The sequence below is a fragment of the Rhinoraja longicauda genome, chromosome 1 (assembly GCF_053455715.1).
Source record: "Rhinoraja longicauda isolate Sanriku21f chromosome 1, sRhiLon1.1, whole genome shotgun sequence".
NCBI classification, from domain to species: domain Eukaryota; kingdom Metazoa; phylum Chordata; class Chondrichthyes; order Rajiformes; family Arhynchobatidae; genus Rhinoraja; species Rhinoraja longicauda.
Genome location: NC_135953.1, coordinates 102,482,549 through 102,504,234, shown reverse-complemented (window position 1 = coordinate 102,504,234; position 21,686 = coordinate 102,482,549). Strand labels below are relative to the sequence as shown.

At 43.2% G+C, this 21,686-nt stretch overlaps 1 protein-coding gene and 1 long non-coding RNA gene across 2 annotated transcripts in view; one reads left to right on the top strand and one right to left on the bottom strand.

The window, feature by feature from the left end:
- Positions 1 to 4,091, top strand: part of dkk2 (dickkopf WNT signaling pathway inhibitor 2) — a 37,939-nt gene extending 33,848 nt beyond the window's left edge. The window contains exon 4 of the mRNA XM_078411655.1: positions 3,853 to 4,091. Coding sequence (XP_078267781.1) covers positions 3,853 to 4,091 — 239 coding nt within the window. The remainder of the gene's footprint in view (positions 1 to 3,852) is intronic.
- Positions 1 to 21,686, bottom strand: part of LOC144600177 (uncharacterized) — a 223,800-nt gene that overhangs the window by 113,109 nt on the left and 89,005 nt on the right. The window lies entirely within an intron of this gene.

The following is a 21,686-nucleotide window of genomic DNA, read 5'->3' as shown; positions in this document are numbered from 1 at the left end:
CCATCCTCGTCACTCATATCATATATCCTTTGGTGGATCCTATATACCACTGGACCTTGGATAGGTGCTACTTGCAGTAGCTGTGAAAGGATGCAAAGGCTTTGAACAAGATTGCTTATTTTACCAGTGAGAAAGTGTCTACATGCGGCACTACATTATCTAACACCCATGTGACTTGTTTATGCCAACACACCGCACATCCTGTCAACATGACCCCCATGGGGCATTATCCCTCTTCATCCTCTCAACTGTCATTGATATGGTCAGTTGGGCAATGGTTCATCATAGTCCTTTTCCCCGTTGTTCAGCCAATAGCCTGTAAATCTCCAGCAATAGAGAAGGAAGAGAACCCTCACCCACACAATGTTATGTTTAGGGTCCTCAGGAATCGAGCCTTGACAGAATAATCATCTTCAGCTGCATTCCCCACTTTGGCAACAACCCTTAGATGAACAGTCTTTCCTCCATTTGCATGTCGGAACATCTGCGTCAACAAAATTCGTTACCTTCATCTTTCGCCCACACTCTGTACTTCCACCCCTGCTCCAGGATTATTTTTGAATTTTCTGGATCAAAATAATCTGGTGTAAGCAACATGGGGTGAAAAATCACACAGGCGCATGGAAGGTGTTTGGCATATGCCATTGTTGTTGAAGATTCTGGTGCAGTGGGTGTTAGTAGACCAGATGTGATAAAGGCCATTGACTGGTTAAGATAGCAGCTGCAGGTCACAGAACACAGAACATAGAACACGGATCACCGAAGAGGGAAGATGGAAGATAGCACAGAAACAGGTCTTTCAGCCCACAATGTCCATGTCGAACATAATGCCAAGTTAAATGAATCTGTACATGATTCATACCCCTCTTTGGGATGTGAAAAGGACGTGGATGTGGAGAAGATGGTTCCAGTAATGGGAGAGTCTAGGATCAGAGGACACTGGCTCAGAATAAAAGAACATACCTTCGAAATGGAGATGAGAAAGAATTTATTTAGCCAGAGGGTGGTGAATCTGTGGAATTCATTGCCACAGATGGCTGTAGAGGGCAAGTCATTGGGCATTTTTAAGGCAGAGATTACTAGTTTCTTGATTAGGAAGGGCATCAAAGGTAGTGGGGAGAAGGCAGGAGAATAGTGTTGAGAGGGAAAAATAGATCAACCATGATTGAATGGCATGGTAGCCTTGATGGGCTGAATGGTCTCATTCTGCTCCTATGTGTTATGATCTTTTCCTGCAGATCCATGTGCCTTTTCAAAAGCCTTTTAAATGCCACTATCATATCTGCCTTCACCACTCCTGGCAGCATGCTCCAGGTATCCACTGCTCTCAGTATAAAACAATTGCCCTGCACATCTCCTCTAAACATTGCTCCTCTCACCTTCTAACTCTCTATAACCTCTACTTTTTGATATTTCCATCCTGGGAAAAAGGTCAGAGGGTGGTGAATCTGTGGGATTCATTGCCACAGACGGTTGTGGAGGCCAAGGCATTGGATATTTTTAAAGCGGAGTTTGATAGGTTTTTGATGTGTAAGGGTGTCAAAGGTTACAGAAAGAAAGCAGGAGAATGGGGTTGAGAGGGAACAATAGATCAACCATGATCAAATGGTGGAGCAGACTCAATGGGTCAAATCGACTAATTCTGCTCCTTTGTCCTATGATGAAGTTAATCTGGGTCACTTTCTCACACTTCGGCATGAATGTTCAAGCACTCTCTCTTGAGTTTGAGTAAACATTTGGGAATATTCATTCAAATTCTTAATGCCACTTCGATAATCAGAATTGTGATTATTTCTAGAGGACCTGTTCATTTTTAGAGGATTTTTGTTTGCTTAAAGCAGCCAGCAAGTAATTCTCAAAGCCAACAGAAGGATTTATGTTTTAGAAACATAGAAACATAGAAACATAGAAAATAGGTGCAGGAGTAGGCCATTCGGCCCTTCGAGCCTGCACCGCCATTCCATATGATCATGGCTGATCATCCAGCTCAGTAGCCTGTACCTGCCTTCTCTCCATACCCCCTGATCCCTTTAGCAAAAAGGGCCACATCTAACTCCCTCTTAAATATAGCCAATGAACTGGCCTCAACTACCTTCTGTGGCAGAGAATTCCACAGACTCACCACTCTCTGTGTGAAGAAATGTTTTCTCATCTCGGTCCTAAAAGACTTCCCCCTTATCCTTAAGCTGTGACCCCTGGTTCTGGACTTCCCCAACATCGGGAACAATCTTCCCGCATCTAGCCTCTGGGATTGTAGTTTCATAAACTGCAACTAAACTTGTGGCATTCAATGTTGGCTTCAGTACATCCCATATAAAAGTAAATAATGAATTGCTGTAAAGTATTAAGGACATGTCTGTACTTTCTTGGGAAATGCTCATAAAATGATATTTTGCAGGTGTTGCTTCTTAATGCTTAGAGCTAATAATGTAATTAATCAGGTTTCTATGGAGGAAAGGAGTGACTTTCAACACTTTGCAGTCATGAATTACTTCATTTTCTAGAACTTTGTGGAAAACATGCGGTTAGTTTATCTCACCCTCCCTTGGCGACTCTAAACATCAGGAAAGATAGACATCCTGTAATCAATTCCCTGAATCTGGCCTTTGATGGTCTCAATACACAACATGCTTCTCACACGTGGGTGCCTGGAACGCACGAACAGGGGTGGTGGTGGAGCCTCATTTGAGAGTTTTGGATAGGTACATGGATGTGCAGGGAATGGAAGGATGTGGGTAAAGTGCAGGCAGGTAAGAGTTGGTCTTGGCATCATGTTTGGCACAGGCATTGTGAGCCGTGTGTGGAGCCTGCTCCTGATCTGTACTGTTCTATGTTCTATGTTTTAAACCCTTAGTAACCTTCAGCCACCTGGGCCCTAAGGTTTGGAATTCACTCCCGAAAACCCTCCACCTCTCTCTCTGCTTCATTGAAGCTCCACCTGCCTGTCATGTTTCTGGCCATTCCTCACAGTATCTTCATCAGGTTCAATAATTATTATTGAAGCCATTGATATTATTGAAGAGAGAGTTAGATTTAGCTCTTTGGGCTAATGGAATAAAGGGATATGGGGAGAAAGCAGGAACAGGGTATTGATTTCGGATGATCAGCCATGATCATATTGAATGGCGGTGCTGGCTTGAAGGGCCGAATGGCCTACACCTGCACCTATTTTTCTACGTTTCTATGTTTCCATTGACTGAACGTAACCACCAATGACCTTAGTGGCATATTTAGGTTGAGGTTTATTATTGTCACATGTTCTGAGGTACAGTGAAAAGTGTTTAGTTTTGCATACTATCCAAACAAGCCAAATGTATCATACATAGATGCAGTTCAAACTCAAGTGTGATGGACGGAATATAGTTCTCAGCATTGCAGCACATTGTAGTGCATCAGTCCCTTAGATGCTGAGAGATACAGAGGCAGATTTGCTGCTTTACAGCGCCAGAGACCCATGTTCGATCATGACTATGGGTGCTGTCTGTATGTAGTTTGTACGTTCTCCCTGTGACCATTTGGGTTTTCTCCGGGTTTCATCCCACATTCCAAAGCCATGCAGGTTTGTAGGTTAATCGGCTTCTGCAAATTGTCCCTAGTGTGTAGATTAGAACTAGTGTCAGGTAGTTGTTGGTTGGCGCGGACTTGGTGGGACGAAGTGTCTGTTTCCACACTGTATCTCTAAACTAAACTAAACTTAAAGAGACATAGAAATGGGTTTCGTCCCGAAACATCGCCTATCCATGTTCTCTGGGGATGCCGCCTAACCCGCCGAGTTACTCCAGCATTTTGTGTCAATAAACCAGCATCTGCAATTCCTTGTTATTGTATAAATTTGTTCTTTTCCCTGCGTAGGTCACGAAGGGGACTCCTGCCTCCGCTCATCTGATTGTGCCGAAGGCTTCTGCTGTGCCCGTCATTTTTGGACCAAGATCTGCAAGCCTGTTCTTCGTCAAAGAGAAGTATGTACGAAGCAGAAGAGGAAAGGTTCACACGGCTTAGAGCTTTTCCAGCGCTGTGACTGTGCGAAAGGACTTGCCTGCAAAATCTGGAAAGAGGCCAAATCACGGCTCCACATCTGCCAGAAAATCTGAAAGCATTGGTGTTCTGCTGCAGCCCTGAGACTGTGTGAAACTGTGCTTTGTACAACCATATTGTGTAAATAATGCAGGATTTGTTAAAGTGGCTTTTCTTTAGCAAGAATCCTTTCTCGCTTAATGCAAAAGTACATGGAGGTCCAAGGATCGCGGCATGTTCATATATGGGCCAGTCCATGAGCGTTGAGCTACAGTCTCCATTTTCCATCACAGTTTGTAATTCTCAGGGTGTGGGTATCGCTAACAATTCTGGCATTTATTTCTCATCCCAATGTCCCTCGACAAAAATTGACGACAGCTCTTCACTTTGTGCTCCTCCTGTTGGTAAAGCACCCACAATGGTCTGGATGAGTTTTGACCAGCATTATGTGAATTATAGGTCAACGTGTAGAATCTTACAGCGCAAGTGGATGCCATTTGGCCCATCGGGCCTGTAACAGCACTTTACGACACATGGAGATGCATGCAAGCATGTACTTATTGACCTTTAATGTTGCCCCTGGGAAGACACGAGCAGTTGGCCTTTTCCTCGAATATCAGCAACTTTCCGAATCCATTCCCCTTGCTGGCCTGAAGGATAGTTGCTAATCAGTTCTCTTCCCCTCCAAATCCTATTGGTTTCATCTGCATAGAAATCCATCTACCATAGGCGCACAATGTTACACACTTAGAACATCTTACTTATGAACATCTTACTTACAATGTATGGTTGCACATCAAGAAATGTCAGTGCAGATAAACTTAATAATTGGAAACATGCCATTCATCCCCTCAAATCATTATACTATCCCATCCGTTTTAGTTTATTTACCTGCCATCTCCATGCTGTGGCTTGAAATCCCTTTTGATACCTCATTACATGAGCGACACAGCAACTAATCAAATTCATTCTGCAAAGATCACATTTACAATTGAGGAAATTCAGACTAAACATTCATCGCTCATAGAAAGGTGAAAAATCAAAAGGTTATTTTCAATTAATCATTATATGCTACAAGAAACTTGCTGGATGGTTTATCTTAAACAATCTAAATCTGTGAAACAGGTTTTTATCTTCAGCCTGTATGTATGTAGTTCACGATGTTTAATTAATGGACGTGTTCAAAATACAGAAAAAGTAATTGAAAGGTCTGAAGTCAAAGTGGGGACGAATAGTAATGTGTCCAGTCAACCTGTGGTCAATTTGTCTATTTAGATAAATAGGTGAGAAAAAATAACAGTGGATGAATATAGGAAGAAGCTAGAACAACTGAAGAAATAACTAGAAGAAGAAAGAATTATATTAATTATATTCAATGTCTGAAGTAATGAAGTGATGAATTTTGTAAAGAAAGAAAGGAAATATGTAAAATAGACTAACCACCTTGTCTTTGGCCTTGTACATAGCTCCAGTTCAACACAGCATTGGTCTGAGGGTCAATATCTTAACTTGAAGACTCACATCAAATGTTCAATGATTTCATATAATCACCTTTTGGCATTTCACATTGCCAGAGTTAGGTGTATTTTTATTCTAACGTTTAGTCAATCACCAATCCCTTTATCACACCCTTTCACCTTGCACAATCACGCCATTTGTCATTGATCTTCATTCTTTCACTCACCTTCCCTCGCGTTCCTTCTTTCACATCAAAGCTGTTCCCAGTTCTGTTGAAAGGTCATCCAGTGTTGAAATGTTAACTCAGTTTCTCTCTTTATGGACATTGCCTTATCGACTGAGTATTTTTCTGACTTAATTTCAGATTTCATGCATCTGCAGCATTTTGCTTCTGTACAACAAAGTAGTATATTTTGAAGGAGATACAAAAAACTTTGCAGAAATACAAAGTTGGGATCTTTTCTGAGAGCAAAATATATAGGATCCTTAATTTTGCAAAAGTCAAGGAACTTTTGCTAAATCTTTACTAATCTTTGGTATGGTCTCAACTGGAGTACCATGCCCAATTCTGGGCACCAGTAAGATGCCAAAGGCTCAACATGATTTAATACATGTTTAATAAGGTTATTGATGAGAGAAGAGAATCAGAGGTTAAACTCTGAAGAAAGAGAAGGTTACGGTAGGATTGAATAGAAGTGTTCAAAATCATGAAAGTTTTGAGAGAAGAACTAGATAAATTATTTCCACTGAGAGGAGAGTTTATAACCATAGTTATTGTTAAAAGAATAAAACTGATGAAGAGACTGCAAGTCGTGATGTGGAATGCACTGACAGATGGGGCGGTGAAGCAGATAAAAGGGAGTTTTAACATGGAATCAGTTATAAATGTTGGGATAGAGCCATGGTGAAGTGTAGGGTAATTGATGATATATTTGGAATCTCCAGCACTGAAGGCAGGGTTGGCCATTTTCTTCGATTTTCCCCAAAGACATCATAACTAGTCCACCGATCAATCATCCAGTTCATTATTGCGTTGAGTCCAACCAGTACTGGGGCTGGTTAAACAACTGAAGGTTCGGCACTTAAATAATATAGGTTGAAGCTTAGTTCATGTATTGGTGGTAGACGTGGGGATGTGATGTGTGGGTTGCAGGGTTAATTGACTGCTGTAAATTTCCTCTAATCCACAAATAATGGTAGTATTGGGGGGAGAGGATGGAGTTGATGGGAAAGGGTGAGCAAAATAAAATGGGTTAAGGTTGGATTAATGTACGAATGAGCATTTGATGGTCAGCATAGACTCAGTGGGCCAGAGGGCCTGTTCCAGTGCTGTATCTCTCTATGAGGTTAAAACAAGTCACCAGCATAAGTCCCTGGAAACCTGCATTGGGGAGAGAAAGCATGGAAGGAGATTTTTAAGATGCAGATTGACAAGAGTCTTCATTAGGAAGGGTGTCAGGGGTATTGGAGAGAAGGCAGGAGAATGGTGTTGAGAGCAAAAGATAGATCAGCCATGATTGAATGGCGGAGTAGACTTGATGGGCCGAATGGCATAATTCTGCTCCAACAACATGTGAATTTACAATAAGGGAAGCAAATTAAATTGATACACAGTCTTTCATCACTATCAGCTCTTAATCGATAGAACTGAACTGCAGTTGCAGTATTAAGATCTTGCCAAGTTGCCAGTTCCTGGCTGCTCTGAATGCTGAGTCCAGTTTTCATGTTGTACTAATGAATATAACGTTTAATTTTCTTGTCAGAGCTCTCTACACATATCAATATATATTTTTAATATACAGACACCTTGAGGGTTTAAAGCCCATCTGAAGCATAATGCAGTAGATATTAGTTTAGTTTATTGTCGCATGCACCAAGATACAATCAATACGGTCTGCTAGGTTGAACCGCATAAGTTGGGTCAGACCAGTAAAAATAATTTAAAGAATAATCAATAAAAGGGAGGAGATTGCCTTTTTTCAATTGCATGAAACAGGATGCTCGTGAATTAGAAGATGATAATATACCAAATTTTCTTCTCTATTATTACGTGGAGTGTGAAAACAGGCAGCCAATTTTCTGGAAGCCCACACAGTCAAAGGTCAAGTTCACTCCCCAGTCAAACTTTCCATTTAAGCACTCCGAGGACTTTGAAAGTATATAAGTATATTTCAGAAATCTGGACATCCCTGACTTTTACCCAGTGAACAGAAAACCAAGGGATCAAAATGCAGATTGACAAAGTCCGTGGGGAACAGGTTTACCCAGTTAGCAGTAAAGTACGATCAAATAATTGAATCAGATTTCACTGGCAGCACATGTTTTCACATGTTAACACTTAGCTCAGTGTCACCCTTGCTGAGCAAAGCCCAATGGATGGAAAGCTTTTTCAAGATGGTGCATTGAATTGTCACAACTAGCTGACATCTGGTGAAAGAAAAGAGGGATTGTGGTGTAGACCATGACATGCCATTATCAGAACCTATATTGTCATCCTTTTATAATTTAACTTCCACAGGAAGTGAAGCTATTATTTAGTAATACCACAAAACATCGGTGATGGCTAAATCTTTTAACTGTAAATTTGTATAGGATTTTATGTACAGTACTGTAATCCAAAACCTGAAATTTCTTTAGAAAAGAAAATTTAAGCCAGTTCCTGTCTCTGCTCTGAATACTGAGTCTAGTTTTCTGGTTCGGTTAATGCATCTAACTTTTTTTTCTTTTAAGAGCTCTCTACAAATATCAAGATATATTTTTAATATACAGACACCTTGAGGTTTTAAGCCCATATGAAGCATAATGAAGTATGTATTAGTTTAGTTTATTGTCACGTGCACCGAGGTACAGTGCTTGAAGCAACTGATTTAACATAGATAAGGTTATGTTAATCTCCCCTTCTTGATCCACACATTCTGGCAAGCAGTGAAAGAGATAAATTATGAAGCAGTTTAGGAGAGAACTGTGTAAGGAACCATGGGTAGCAGTGAGTGTTTGCCAAAAAATTATCTGTTAAAGGAGTCCAGATGATGGATTGTCTGAAATTTGTTGTTGAAGTATATTTTGCTCTGTATCCAGTGGAATAGAGGAGATTATTTTCATCCACGTTATTCTGCCAGCTATTTCTTGCACCATTGATGATGCAATGTGTAAACTTACAATGATAAGAAGCAAGACTACAAGATGGATATCAATGAGAGATTGTTCTCAACTGATACAGTATAATGGATATTGGGTGTGTCATGTTGGGTTGAAGAGCATGAATGGTTCTGATCTGGCTTTGGACATCCATACCTGCACATCGAGTATGTGTATGTGACAAATAAATTTGACTTGACTTGACTTGACTTGACTTGGAAGAGACACACAGTTCAGGGCAGCACAGTGGTGCAATGGTCAAATTGCTGCCTTACAGTGCCAGTGACCCAGGTTCGATCCTGACTACTGGTGCTGTCTGTACAGAGTTTGTATGTTCTCCCTGTGACTACGTGGGTTTTATCTTGTTTCTTCCCACACTCCAAAGAAATACAGGTTTGTAGATTAATTAGCTTCTGTAAAGTGTAAAACTGTCGCTAGTGTGTAGGATAGTGCTAGTTTACGGGGTGATCGCTGGTCGGCACGGACTCTGTGGGCCAAAGGGCCTGTTTCCGCGCTGTATCTCTAAAGTCTAAAGTCGCAGCTAAGGAAATAACTAAGGAAAGATGCAAAGTGTTGGAGTAACTCAGCAGATCAGGCAGCATCCCTAAAGAACATGAATAGGTGATGTTTCAGGTCTGAACCCTTCTTGAGACTGATTGTAGGGATGGGGAGAGGGGGACGAACACAGCCTGGCAGGTCATAGGTGAACACAGGCGAGTGGGGGATTTGATAGGCACATAGTTGGACAAAGGCCAGAGATGAACACACACAAGGTGTGCAACAAAAGATCATGTCATAGAACTGCGGGTAATTTTTCATTTCACTGCACATTTATGTGTATGTGACAAATAAATTGACTATTGACTATTGACTATTGATAGAAGCAGAATTAGGCCATTCGACCCATCAAGTCTGCTCCGCCATTCAATCATGGCTGATCTATCTCTCCCTCCTAACCACATTCTCCTGCCTTCCCCCATAACCTCTGACACCTGTACTAATCAAGAATCTATCTAACTGCCTTAAAAATATCCACTAACTTTGTCTCCACAGCCTTCCACAGCAAAGAATTCCACAGATTCACCACCTTCTGACTAAAGAAATTCCTCCTCAGGAAAAGGATGAAAGATTTGAGAATTGTGTAGCTAGAAGATTGACGAGGTGCGAATTGTTTAGGAATGTAGGGCTCAAGGGAGGGGAGGGGAGGAGATAGATAAGTGCACGGACAGCCAGGATTCAGGGGAGGGTAGGGGGGAGTCAAGATCCAAGTCAAGATCCATGCACATTAGGGAGCTTTGAACCATCTGTACATCAATCCTTGACTACTCAAGATTTTGAATAATACATGTAAATGCCACTCCCCGTGTTAAAACAAAACTAGAAAAATTTATCAAGAAACAAACAGTTGTTTGAGATCACTGATGCCATAAATGTTAGACATATGAAGTTATATGTAAAATAAATTGGTGTGCTCCACCTATTGTTTGGAAGCAAAATCTACAAAAAAGCTGCAACAAGTAACATTATATGCTTTATTCAATTTGATTTGCGGACACAATTACTGCAGGTTTGTTAAGTAAATCAGATGGAAACTATCATCTCTTGGCTTATCCCACCTCCCTCGATGTCAACCACACTCCCTCACTCCACCACCCACCAGCACTACAGATACATACAGTCACACAGCACAGAAACAGGCCCTTTGGCCCAACTAAAGATAGACACAAAAAAAACTGGAGTAACTCAGCGGTCAGACAGCATCTCTGGAGAAAAGGGAATAGGTGACATTTTGGGTTGAGACCCTTCTTGAGTTACTCCAGCTTTTTGTGTCTATCTTCGGTTTAAACCAGCATCTGCAGTTCCTTCCTACACCTGTGGCTCAACTTGGCCGTACTGATCATGATGCCCCGTCTAAGTTAGTCCCATTTGCCCACATTTAGCCCATTTCCCTCATCCTTTCCTGTCCATGTAGCTGTCGCAATGTCTATTAAATGCTGTTATATCCCTGCCTCAATGACCTCCTCTGGTAGCTCATTCCATATAGCCATCACCCTCTGAATGAAAGGGTTGCCCCTCAGGTTTCTATTAAATCTTGCCCCTCTCGCCTTAAGCCCATGTCCTCTGGTTCTTGATTCCCCTATCCTGGGTAAAAGACTGCGCATTCACCCTATCTATTCACCTCATGATTTTATGCCCCTCTTTCAGATCACCCTCAGCCTCCTGCACTCCATGGAATAAAGTCTTATCTTGCCCAACCTTTCCCTATAGTTCAGACCCTCAAGTGCTGACAAGATCCTTGTAAATCTTCTCTGCACTCTTTCCAGCTTAATGACATCCTTCCTCTTGTAGGCTGAGCAAAACTGAATACAGAACCATAAATATTAAAAAAGAAGCCATTGTAATTATTGAAAGAATATATGAAAGAGTTTCAGACTTATTTTTAAAGCAGGCTTCCAGGCTTCAGTGAACTGAGAGAGATTCCAATAATTTTAACAATTACCATATATTCTGTCTTCGCATCAATGTTTTTAATGGAGCAAGATTATTTAATCTAAGATTTAATCTAACCTTCTTGCAGCAGAATTATTACAGGTGTCTCAGTGTTACTTTTCAGAGCTGTTAATATCATTCAACTAGAACCAATTATATTTAGTTTTATTTCCCAAGTTGTTATGAGACATAAAGTTTTCTTTTTGTACAGTATTTTACATGTATTCAAAAGGATTTATTTTACATATGACTATTCCATAATTTTTTAATAAAGCAGATCATGATTATTCATTACTTTCTTTATTTCATTATTTACTTTCCCCTGCAACTGCAGGAAATGCAACACCTGTCCCTATTCCTCCTCCCTCGACTCCGTCCAAGGACCCCGACTGTCTTTTCAGGTAAGGCAGAGGTTCATTTGCACCTCCTCCAACCCCATCTACTGTATCCACTGTTCCAGGTGTGGACTCCTATATATCGGTGAGACCAAACGCAGGCTCGGCGATCATTTTACTGAACACCTCCGCTCAGTCCGCCTAAACCTACCTGATCTCCCAGATGCTAAACACTTTAACTCCCCCTCCCATTCGCACACTGACCTTTCTGTCCTGGGCCTCCTCCAATTTCAGAGTGTGGCCCAGCGCTAATTGGAGGAACAGCACCTCATATTTTGCTTGGGCAGCTTACACCCGTAGAAACCTGTTTACTTGTGTACTGCAGGATTGTATTAATGTATAATATCAACTTATTGAATAGGTGAACAATGAGTAGGAAGAAACTGCAGATGCTGGTTTATACCGAAGATAGACATGAAATGCTGGAGTAACTCAGCAGGTCAGGCAGCATCTCTGGAGGACAGGAATGGGTGACATTTCGGGTTTGAACACTTCTTCAGACCGTCTGACAGTCTGAACCATCTGAAGAAGGGTTCCATCCTGAAACGTCACCTATCCATGTTCTCCAGAGATGCTACTCCACCTGCTGAGTTACTCCAGCATTTTGTGTCTTAATTAGAGAGCAGGCAGACAAAAGCTTTTCACTGTGTCTCAGTGCACGTAATAATAAAGCAAATACCCCAACTGATTTCAGCATGTGGAGGGAATCAAGGGATATGGACCAGTGTAAGAATGTTTAGTTTCGTTTTTATAGTTTAGAGACACAGCGAGGAAACATCAAGTTTGTGCCGACCAGCAATCCCCATACATTAGTTCTATCCAACACACGAGGAACAATTTATCAAAGCCAATTTACCCACAACCCGACACATCTTTGGAGTGTGGGAAGATTCTCCAGCGCCTGGAGAAAACCTATGGGGTCACATGGAGAACGTACAAACTCCGTACAGACAGCACCTGAGTCAGGATCGAACCCGGGTCTCTGGCACTGTAAGGCAGCAACTCTACCACTGTGCCACTGTGACGCCCGTGACACAGGAGAGGTGTGTACTCAGGCACACCTAGAAGATATGAAGCATCTGGTATGTAGGTTAATTGGCTGGGTAAATGTAAAAATTGTCCCTAGTGGGTATAGGATAGTGTTAATGTGCGGGGATCGCTGGGCGGCACGGACTTGGAGGGCCGAAAAGGCCTGTTTCCGGCTGTATATATATATATATATATATATGATCTCTCTGGCAAGCTATCTGTAATCCCCTCAGACTCTACACTGTTGCTGAATTGATAATTCAAAGAAATAGGATCATGAGAATCCCAACATTATGGCAGAGGAGCGGGAGCAGATCAATTGCCACTTCAATTCTCTGCCATGCGTTGGATTAGGGCTGACCTAAACATGGCCTCAACACCTCTTTCCTGCTTTCTCCACAGCCCTTGACTTTGTTGCATTGGGAACGTCCATCTGCCTTTGCCTTGAAATTCATTCAATGACTCTGCCCACACACATGTGTGAGGTACAGAATTCCGAACAGCATAAGAACACAAGGAGAAGGAGAATGCGAATCACAGCATAAACACAGACAAAATTCCTTCCCAACCACTCCATCAGAAGATAGAGACAAAAAAGCTGGAGTAACTCAGCGGGACAGGCAGCATCTCTGGAGAGAAGGAATGGGCGATATTTCGGGTCGAGACTCTTCATACTGGTTAGGGATAAGGGAAATGAGAGATATAGACGGCGATGTGGAGAGATAAAGATCAATGAATGAAAGATATGCAAAAAAGTAACGATGATAAAGGAAACAGGCCATTGTTAGCTGTTTGCAGTGTGAAAAAGAGAAGCTAATGCGACTTGGGTGGGGGAGGGATAGAGAGAGAGGTAAGGCCGGGGCTACCTGAAGTGAGAGAAATCAATATTCATACCACTGGATTGTAAATTGCCCAAGCGAAATATGAGATGCTGTTCCTTTGATTTGCATTTTGCCTCACTCTGACAATGGAGGAGACTGAGAACGAGAAAGGTCTGTGTAGGAATAGGAAGGAGAATTAAAGTGTCCAGCAACCAGAGATCATCTGAAGGAGAAAAAAAACTGCAGATGCTGGTTTAAATCGAAGGTAGACACAAAATGCTGGAGTAACTCAGCGGCTCAGGCAGCATCTCAGGAGAGAAGGAATGGGTGACATGTCCCTGCTAGTATGAACCTTGACTTCTCCCCAGGTAGTCCCTGCTTCCCCTCTCTATCCCCTCCCCCTTCCCAGTTCTCCCACTAGTCTTCCTGTCTCTGACAACATCCTATCTTTTTCCCGCCCCCTCCCCTGACAACAGTCTGAAGAAGGGTCTCGACCCAAAACGTCACCCATTCCTTCTCCCCTGAGATGCTGCCTGACCTGCTGAGTTACTCCAGCATTTTGTGTCTACCGGAGATCATCTGAAATTGGATACACCCCATTCTTGAATTATAGATGACCACATGAAAGGAAACATCCTCTCAACATCCACTCTGTCAAACCGCCTCAGTCTTTTCTTTAAAAGATCTGAATTGAATAGAATGGAATGGAATAATACACCATGGCACCAGGCCTTTCTGCCCATTGAGCCCACACCGACCAATGATTACCCATTCATACTAGTCAAGTCAAGTCAAATTTATTTGTCACATACACATACACGATGTGGGGCGGCACGGTAGCGCAGCGGTAGAGTTGCTGCTTTATAGCGAATGCAGCGCCGGAGACTCAGGTTCGATCCTGACTACGGGTGCTGCACTGTAAGGAGTTTGTACGTTCTCCCCGTGACCTGCGTGGGTTTTCTCCGAGATCTTCGGTTTCCTCCCACACTCCAAAGACGTACAGGTATGTAGGTTAATTGGCTGGGTAAATGTAAAAATTGTCCCTAGTGGGATAGTGTTGGTGTGCGGGGATCGCTGGGCGGCAGGACTTGGTGGGCCGAAAAGGCCTGTTTCCGGCTGTATATATATGATATGATATGATATGTGCAGTGAAATGAAAGTGGCAATGCCTGCGGGTTGTGCACAAAAAAGAATTACAGTTACAGCATATAAATAAAGTTAATAAGTTACTATTAGTGTCGACAAAAATTTAGTCTCTGGGGTTATAAAAGTTGACAGTCCTGATGGCCTGTGGGAAGAAACTCCGTCTCATCCTCTCCGTTTTCACAGCGTGACAGCGGAGGCGTTTGCCTGATCGTAGCATCTGGAACAGTCCGTTACTGGGGTGGCAAGTGTCCCTCATGATCTTGCTTGCTCTGGATCTGCACCTCCTGATGTATAGGTCCTGCAGGGGGATGAGTGTAGTTCCCATGGTGCGTTCTGCCGAACGCACTACTCTCTGCAGGGCCATCCTGTCCTGGGCAGAGCTGTTCCCAAACCAGACTGTAATGTTGCCGGACAGGATGCTCTCTACAGCCCCAGAGTAGAAGCAATAAAGGATCCTCAGAGACACTCTGAATTTCCTCAATTGTCTAAGGTGGTAAAGGCGCTGCTTAGCCTTACCCACCAGTGCGGCAATGTGCGTTGCCCACGTCAGATCCTCTGCGATGCGGACTCCCAAGTATTTAAAACTGCTCACCCTATCCACAATAGACCCATTTATCTCCAGTGGCGTGTACGTCCTTGGATGTTTAGCCCTTCTGAAGTCCACAATCAGCTCCTTTGTTTTAGTGACATTCAAGAGGAGGCTATTGTCCTGACACCAGAGTGCCAGATCAGCCACCTCCTCCCGGTAGGCCTTCTCATCGTTGTTGGAGATCCGGCCCACCACCACAGTGTCATCAGCAAACTTGATGATGGAGTTTGAGCTGAACCTGGCCCAACAGTCATGTGTGTACACGGAGTACAGTAGGGGGCTAAGGACGCAGCCCTGGGGGGATCCTATGTTCAGGGTGAGGGAGCTAGATGTGTGTTCCCCCATTCTGACCACTTGGGGCGTGGCAGTGAGAAAGTCCAGGACCCAGGCACACACAGGGGTGCTAAGCCCCAGTTCCAGCAGCTTCTCAACCAGTCTGCTGGGGACTATTGTGTTGAATGCTGAACTAAAGTCAATGAACAGCATCCTCACATAGCCCCTCTGGCTGTCCAGATGAGAGAGAGCGGTGTGTAGAACCTGGGAGACCACATCATCCGTGGACCTGTTCGGATGGTATGCGAACTGTAGTGGGTCCATGTTGCGAGGAAGGAGGGCGCAGATGTGCTTCTTGACTAGCCTCTCAAAGCATTTCATGACAACCGAAGTGAGGGCCGCCGGTCGGTAGCCATTTAAACACACTGGAGAGGCATTGACCGGTACAATGATGGATCTTTTGAAGCATGCAGGGTCCATGGACTTTGCCAAAGAGAGGTTGAATATTGTGGTGAGCACTGGAGCAAGCTGAGTAGCACAAGACTTTAGTACTCGCCCAGATATACCATCTGGGCCTCCAGCTTTCCTCGTGTTCACACGCGTCAGAGCCCACCTCACCTCATGCTCGGACACCGAGAATGTGTGCACATCCCCGGGGGTGGATCCCCCTCCAGCCTCGCTAGCCAGCGCCCCTTCGGTGCTGTTTTTAGACGGCGAGCTGGTGGTGTTACCCGTCTCAAACCGTGCATAAAAAGAGTTCAGGTCATCAGCTTCCGGTTGAGGGGGTGCTGGACCTGTAACTAGTTATAGTCCGTAGCCCCTGCCAAAGGCGCCTGGTGTCCTGCTGCTCCATCTGTGACTCCATCTTGTCCCGGTACCTCCTTTTTGCATTCTTCACTGCCCTTCGCAGTCAGGTAGTTTTATGTTATCCCACTTTCTCATCCACTCCCGACACACTAGGGACAATTTACATAGAGCAATTAACCTACAAATACATGTGTCTCTGGGAAGTGGGATGAAACTGGGGCACCAGGAGGAAACCCACGTAGTCACAGGGGGGACATATCAAATCCACACAGGAAGTACATGAGATCGGGATCAAACAGATGTCTCTGGGGCTCTGAGGCAGCATCTCTACCAGCTGCACCACTGAGTCTTTCAATCTTTCTTCTATGGAGGACAGAACTAACCTGCTCAACCCATATGTCAACTCTGTTCTTCCAGGAATCAACCAAACTAGATTTATTTTTAATTTTTAGAGATACAGCGCGGAAACAGGCCCTTCGGCCCACCGAGTCCGCGCTGCCCAGCGATCCCCGCACATTAACACTATCCTACACACACTAGGGACAATTTTTACATTTACCCAGTCAATTAACCTACATACCTGTACGTCTTTGGAATGTGGGATCTCGGAGAAAACCCACGCGGGTCACGGGGAGAACGTACAAACTCCGTACAGACAGCGCCCGTAGTCAGGATCGAACCCGAGTCTCCGGCGCTGCATTCACTGTAAGGCAGCAGCTCTACCGCTGCGCCACCGTGCCCCCCTGGTTCTGTAACTGGTTGCAAAGCATTCACATCACCATTGAGAACCCACCAGACAATGGGGAAAAATGCTTGAAACCTAATATGAATGCAGATGCTAACAGATAAACATTAAATAGATTCCAGAGCATTCCAGTAAAAGCTTCAAGCACTCATCTTTAACAATGTGGTTTTCAAAGGCATTTTCATCAAAAAGGCCTTCCCTGTCTGAAAGTTGGGAATTTGGTGACATGAAGCCATTGGTCAACCTGCTCGATAATTGATTGAAAGATACAGCATGAAACCAGATCCTTCAGCCCACTGAATCCATGCCAACCATCGATGATCCGTTTACACTAGTCCTATGTTATCCCACTTACTCTTCCTCTCCCTACACACTAGGGGACAATTTACAGAGGTCAAATAACCTACAAACCCACACATCTTTGGGATGTGCGAGGAAACCGGAGTACCTATAGGAAACCCATGCAGTCATAGAGCCAGAGAGTCATATAGCGTGTAAACAGGCCCTTCGGCCCAATTACCCACGCCAACCTACATTTCCACCTGCCTGTGTTTGGTCAATATCCCTCAAAACCTATCCCATCTGGTCACAGGGAGAACGTGCAAATTCACACAGACAGCACCCAAGGTCTCTGGCTCTATGGGGCAGCAGCTCCAAACTGTGCCACCTTTGCTGCTGTTTCTTAATGAAAATCTCACAAATGAAGTGCCTTGTGGGTGAGTTCAAACAAAGCCTCTCACCTGTCTGACTGCAAGATCCAATTGGGTACCTTTGCCAGCATAAGTTGGTCCAATACATTCTACCTCTCTACAAAGACTGAAGAAAACAAACCTAAAACTGACCCTCAGGTCTATAAACTGAAAACTGCATTTCATTTTGCTACCTTGTATGGGTTAATGAATCCCAAGAAACAAAATTTGCTATCCTGAACTAAATTGTCCTGTATATGACCCCCAAGTGCACCAATGTTGGTCAATCAAACTTTCATTTCAGGGGACATCTAGTGATCAGCAATAAAAATCAACATTCCCAACAATATCGGCATGTGGACTAAATTGCTTTGAGTAATTATTTAGGGATAAACATTATACTGAAGAACAAGAGATTGGAAAATAGTATAAGTGGGATTAGCCCACAAGAGGTCTTGATTTGCTTTTGAAATGATCAACAATAAGACTTAAAATACTTAAAGGCCATGAGATTCCTGTGTTATAGGAAACTGTTCCTTTGATGTATAGCTGAACAGTCAGGGATTATCAGTTTGATTGAATTAGCCAACAAAGCAAGAACAGTGACAATGACACCAATCCTAAATCACATGAAAGGTTTTCCTAAAAACTTAGCAATCATGGATCACAAGGCCATCTGTGTCTCGTGGATGATTCCCAAATCATTGCCATCTGTCAAGCTATACATAGACGTCTTAAACTGGCTATTTATTCTATTAAGGGCATCCTTTTGTCAGATATCTGTTTACCTGTGGAGTAATTGGTGAATTCTATTTTGTAACAGTTTAGAATCACATCAAATAAAGAATGAACATTTTCCATCCCAGGTTGCTTACAGGTTAACCGTTCAAACGAGGCACAAAAGTCAGAAATTGGAAAATGGAATTCTCCTTTTGTCTGACCCTGAGATATTCTCTGTAGCAGTGGGAAATCTGGATTTCTTGCAAAGCCTCTCTTGCGATCTGAACTCCTCAGCAAATGTTAATTTGTCATTGGTGATATCTTCTGCGGTGATGTACAACGGTCCGTGCCAAAATGGAAAGAGGCCAAAATTCCTTGTTATATTTTGGACAGACCAGAACAGATGGTGGAATGGAACAGTGCAGTTGTTTCCTGGGGTTTTAGTGCCATTGAAGTTTGCAACTCTGCAGGAGACAAGTCATCCATGATATTTGTTTTGGATCTGTGGCAGCGTAATCCAGAACTAATCCTCATGTCCCCATCATCTTCGCTGGAGAGCTATTTCATTTATCCAACCATTCCCTGTAATAAAGCATTTCGTGCTCTAACAACCCATCAAAATGAACGTCAATGAAAGCGTATAAAAAGTGTGGCAAAACTCAGCAGTCAGGTGGCATTCGTGGAGACAGAAACAGAATTAATATGTGTAGGAAGGAACAGCAGATGCTGGTTTATACCGAGGATAGACACAACATGCTGGAGTTACTCAGCTGGTCAGGCAGCTTCTCTAGAGAAAAGGAATAGGTGACATTTTGGGTCGGATACAAAATGCACATCTCTCTCAGCCAACAATGAGCCATTATAGATTCCACCCTTCCTGAGGTCATCTGTTGCCATCCCTGTTTTGTTCTGGGCTTCTCTATCTTTCAGGCTGAAGAAGGGTTCAGACCTAAAACATCACCTATTCCTTTTCTCCAGAGATGCTGACTGACATGCTGAGATTCTCCAGCATTTTGTGTCTATTTTCAACAGAATTAAAATATTAGGTCATTGAGTCATATGGCATGGAAACAGGCCCTCCTACACATATTTGTCCATACCGACCAAGATCCCCTCACTGAACTAGTTCCACTTATCCCTGTTGGCCTATATCCTTATAAACCTTTCCTATCCATGTATCAAGTTTCATCAGTAAAGGAGTATTGGATTTTTCTATAAACTCTCTCACTTAGTCAATAATCTTTTCAAGCAGATTTTGATGGACCATTTTTATATTTATGATAGGAAGAAAGGTCAGTCATCTAATGCCTTTCACATCTTTGGGATATTTCATCATTGAGATATTGTGAAACATAATCTCTGTGGTGCTGTAAAAAATGTAGCAGCCGATGTGGCCCAGAAAACTACCCACAAACAGCAATGACTGTGTCGGAAATATTATCTCACATTTCAATGCCAAATCTGTGGCAATAGGCACAGGCTGTACATTAGGCTCCTCTTAACATAGAAACATAGAAAATAGGTGCAGGAGTAGGCCATTCGGCCTTTTGAGCTAGCACCGCCATTCAATATGATCCTGGCTGACCATCCAAAATCAGTACCCCGTTCCTGCTTTCACCCCATATAGACAATAGACAATAGGTGCAGGAGGAGGCCATTCAGCCCTTCGAACCAGCACCGCCATTCAATGTGATCATGGCTGATCATTCTCAATCAGTACCCCGATCCTGCCTTCTCCCCATACCCCCTGACTCCGCTATCCTTAAGAGCTCTATCTAGCTCTCTCTTGAATGCATTCAGAATGCCTTGATTCTGCTAGACCTAAGAGCTATATCTAACTCTTTCTTGAAAACATCCAATGAATTGGCCTCCACTGCCTTCCATGGAAGAGAATTCCACAGATTCACAACTCCCTGAGTGAAAAGGTTTTTCCTCATCTCAGTCCTAAATGGCCTACCCCTTATTCTTAATCTGTGACCCCTGGTTCTGGACTCCCCCAACATCGAGAAAAAAATTCCTGCATCTAGCCTGTCCAATTCCTTAAGAATTTTATATATTTCTATAAGATCCCCTCTCATCCTTTTAAATTCCACTGAATATAAGCCCAGCCAATCCATTCTTTCATCATATGTCAGTCCCGCCATCCCAGGATTTAACCTGCTAAACCTATGCTGCACTCCCTCAATAGCAAGAATGTCCTTCCTCAAATTAGGAGACCAAAACTGCACACAGTACTCCAGGTGTGGTCTCACCAGGGCCCTGTACAACTGCAGTAGGACCTCCTTGCTCCTATACTCAAATCCTCTTGCTATGAAGGCCAACATGCCATTAGCTTTCTTCACTGCCTGCTGTACCTGCATGCTTAATTTCAGTGACTGATGTACAAGGAGACCCAGATCTCGTTCACCTCCCATTTTCATTTGTATTCTTACTGATCATACCTTCTAAAAACTAGTATGGGTTTTCACACTTCTGTACCTCTTGCCTGATGGGAGAGGGGAGAACAGGGAGTGACAGGGGTGAGACTCGTCCTTGGTTATGCTGGTGGCCTTGCCGAAACAGCATGAAGTATAGATGGAGTCAATGGAAGGGAAGTTGGTTTGCATGATGGTCTGGGCTGCATCCACAATTCTCTGCAATTTCTTGTAATCTTGGATGGAGCTGTTCCCACACCATGCTGTGATGCATCCCGGTAAAATAATTTGTTCAGTGCATCTGTAGAAGTTGGTGAGAGTTGTTTGCAACATGCCGAACTTTCTCAGCCTTCTATGGAACTAGAGGCTTTGGTGTGCTTTCCTGACCATTGCTTCGATATGACTGGTCTGGGAAAAGTTACTGGTGATATTTACTCCTTGGAACTTGAAGCTTTTACCATTTCTACCTGGCGCCGTCAACGTATTCAGGGGTATGTGAACCACTTCGCTTCCTGTAGTCAGTCGATCATTATCTCCTTTGTCTTGCTGACGTTGAGAGAAAGGTTGTTGGCTTGACATCAGGTTAAGAGGTTCTTAATCTCCTTCCTGTACTCTGTCTCATGATTATTTTATATCCGACACACAACAGTAGTGTTGTCTGAAAATTTGTAAATTGTGTTGTATTTGTATTTGGCTGCACAGTCCTGGGTGTATAAGGAGTAAAGAAGGGGTCAAAGAACACATCCTTGTGGAGCACTAATGTTGAGCATTATTGTAGAGGATGATTGGTCACCAATTTGACAATTGTCCATACTGTATAGGATAGAGCTAGTGTTTGGGTGATCGTTGGTTGATGCGGACTCGGTTTGGCTATAGGACATGTTTCTACTCTCTATCTCTAGGATTCTACGACACACCTAAGATATTCTGTAGGAACTTGAATTAGAGAAAAAAAGGC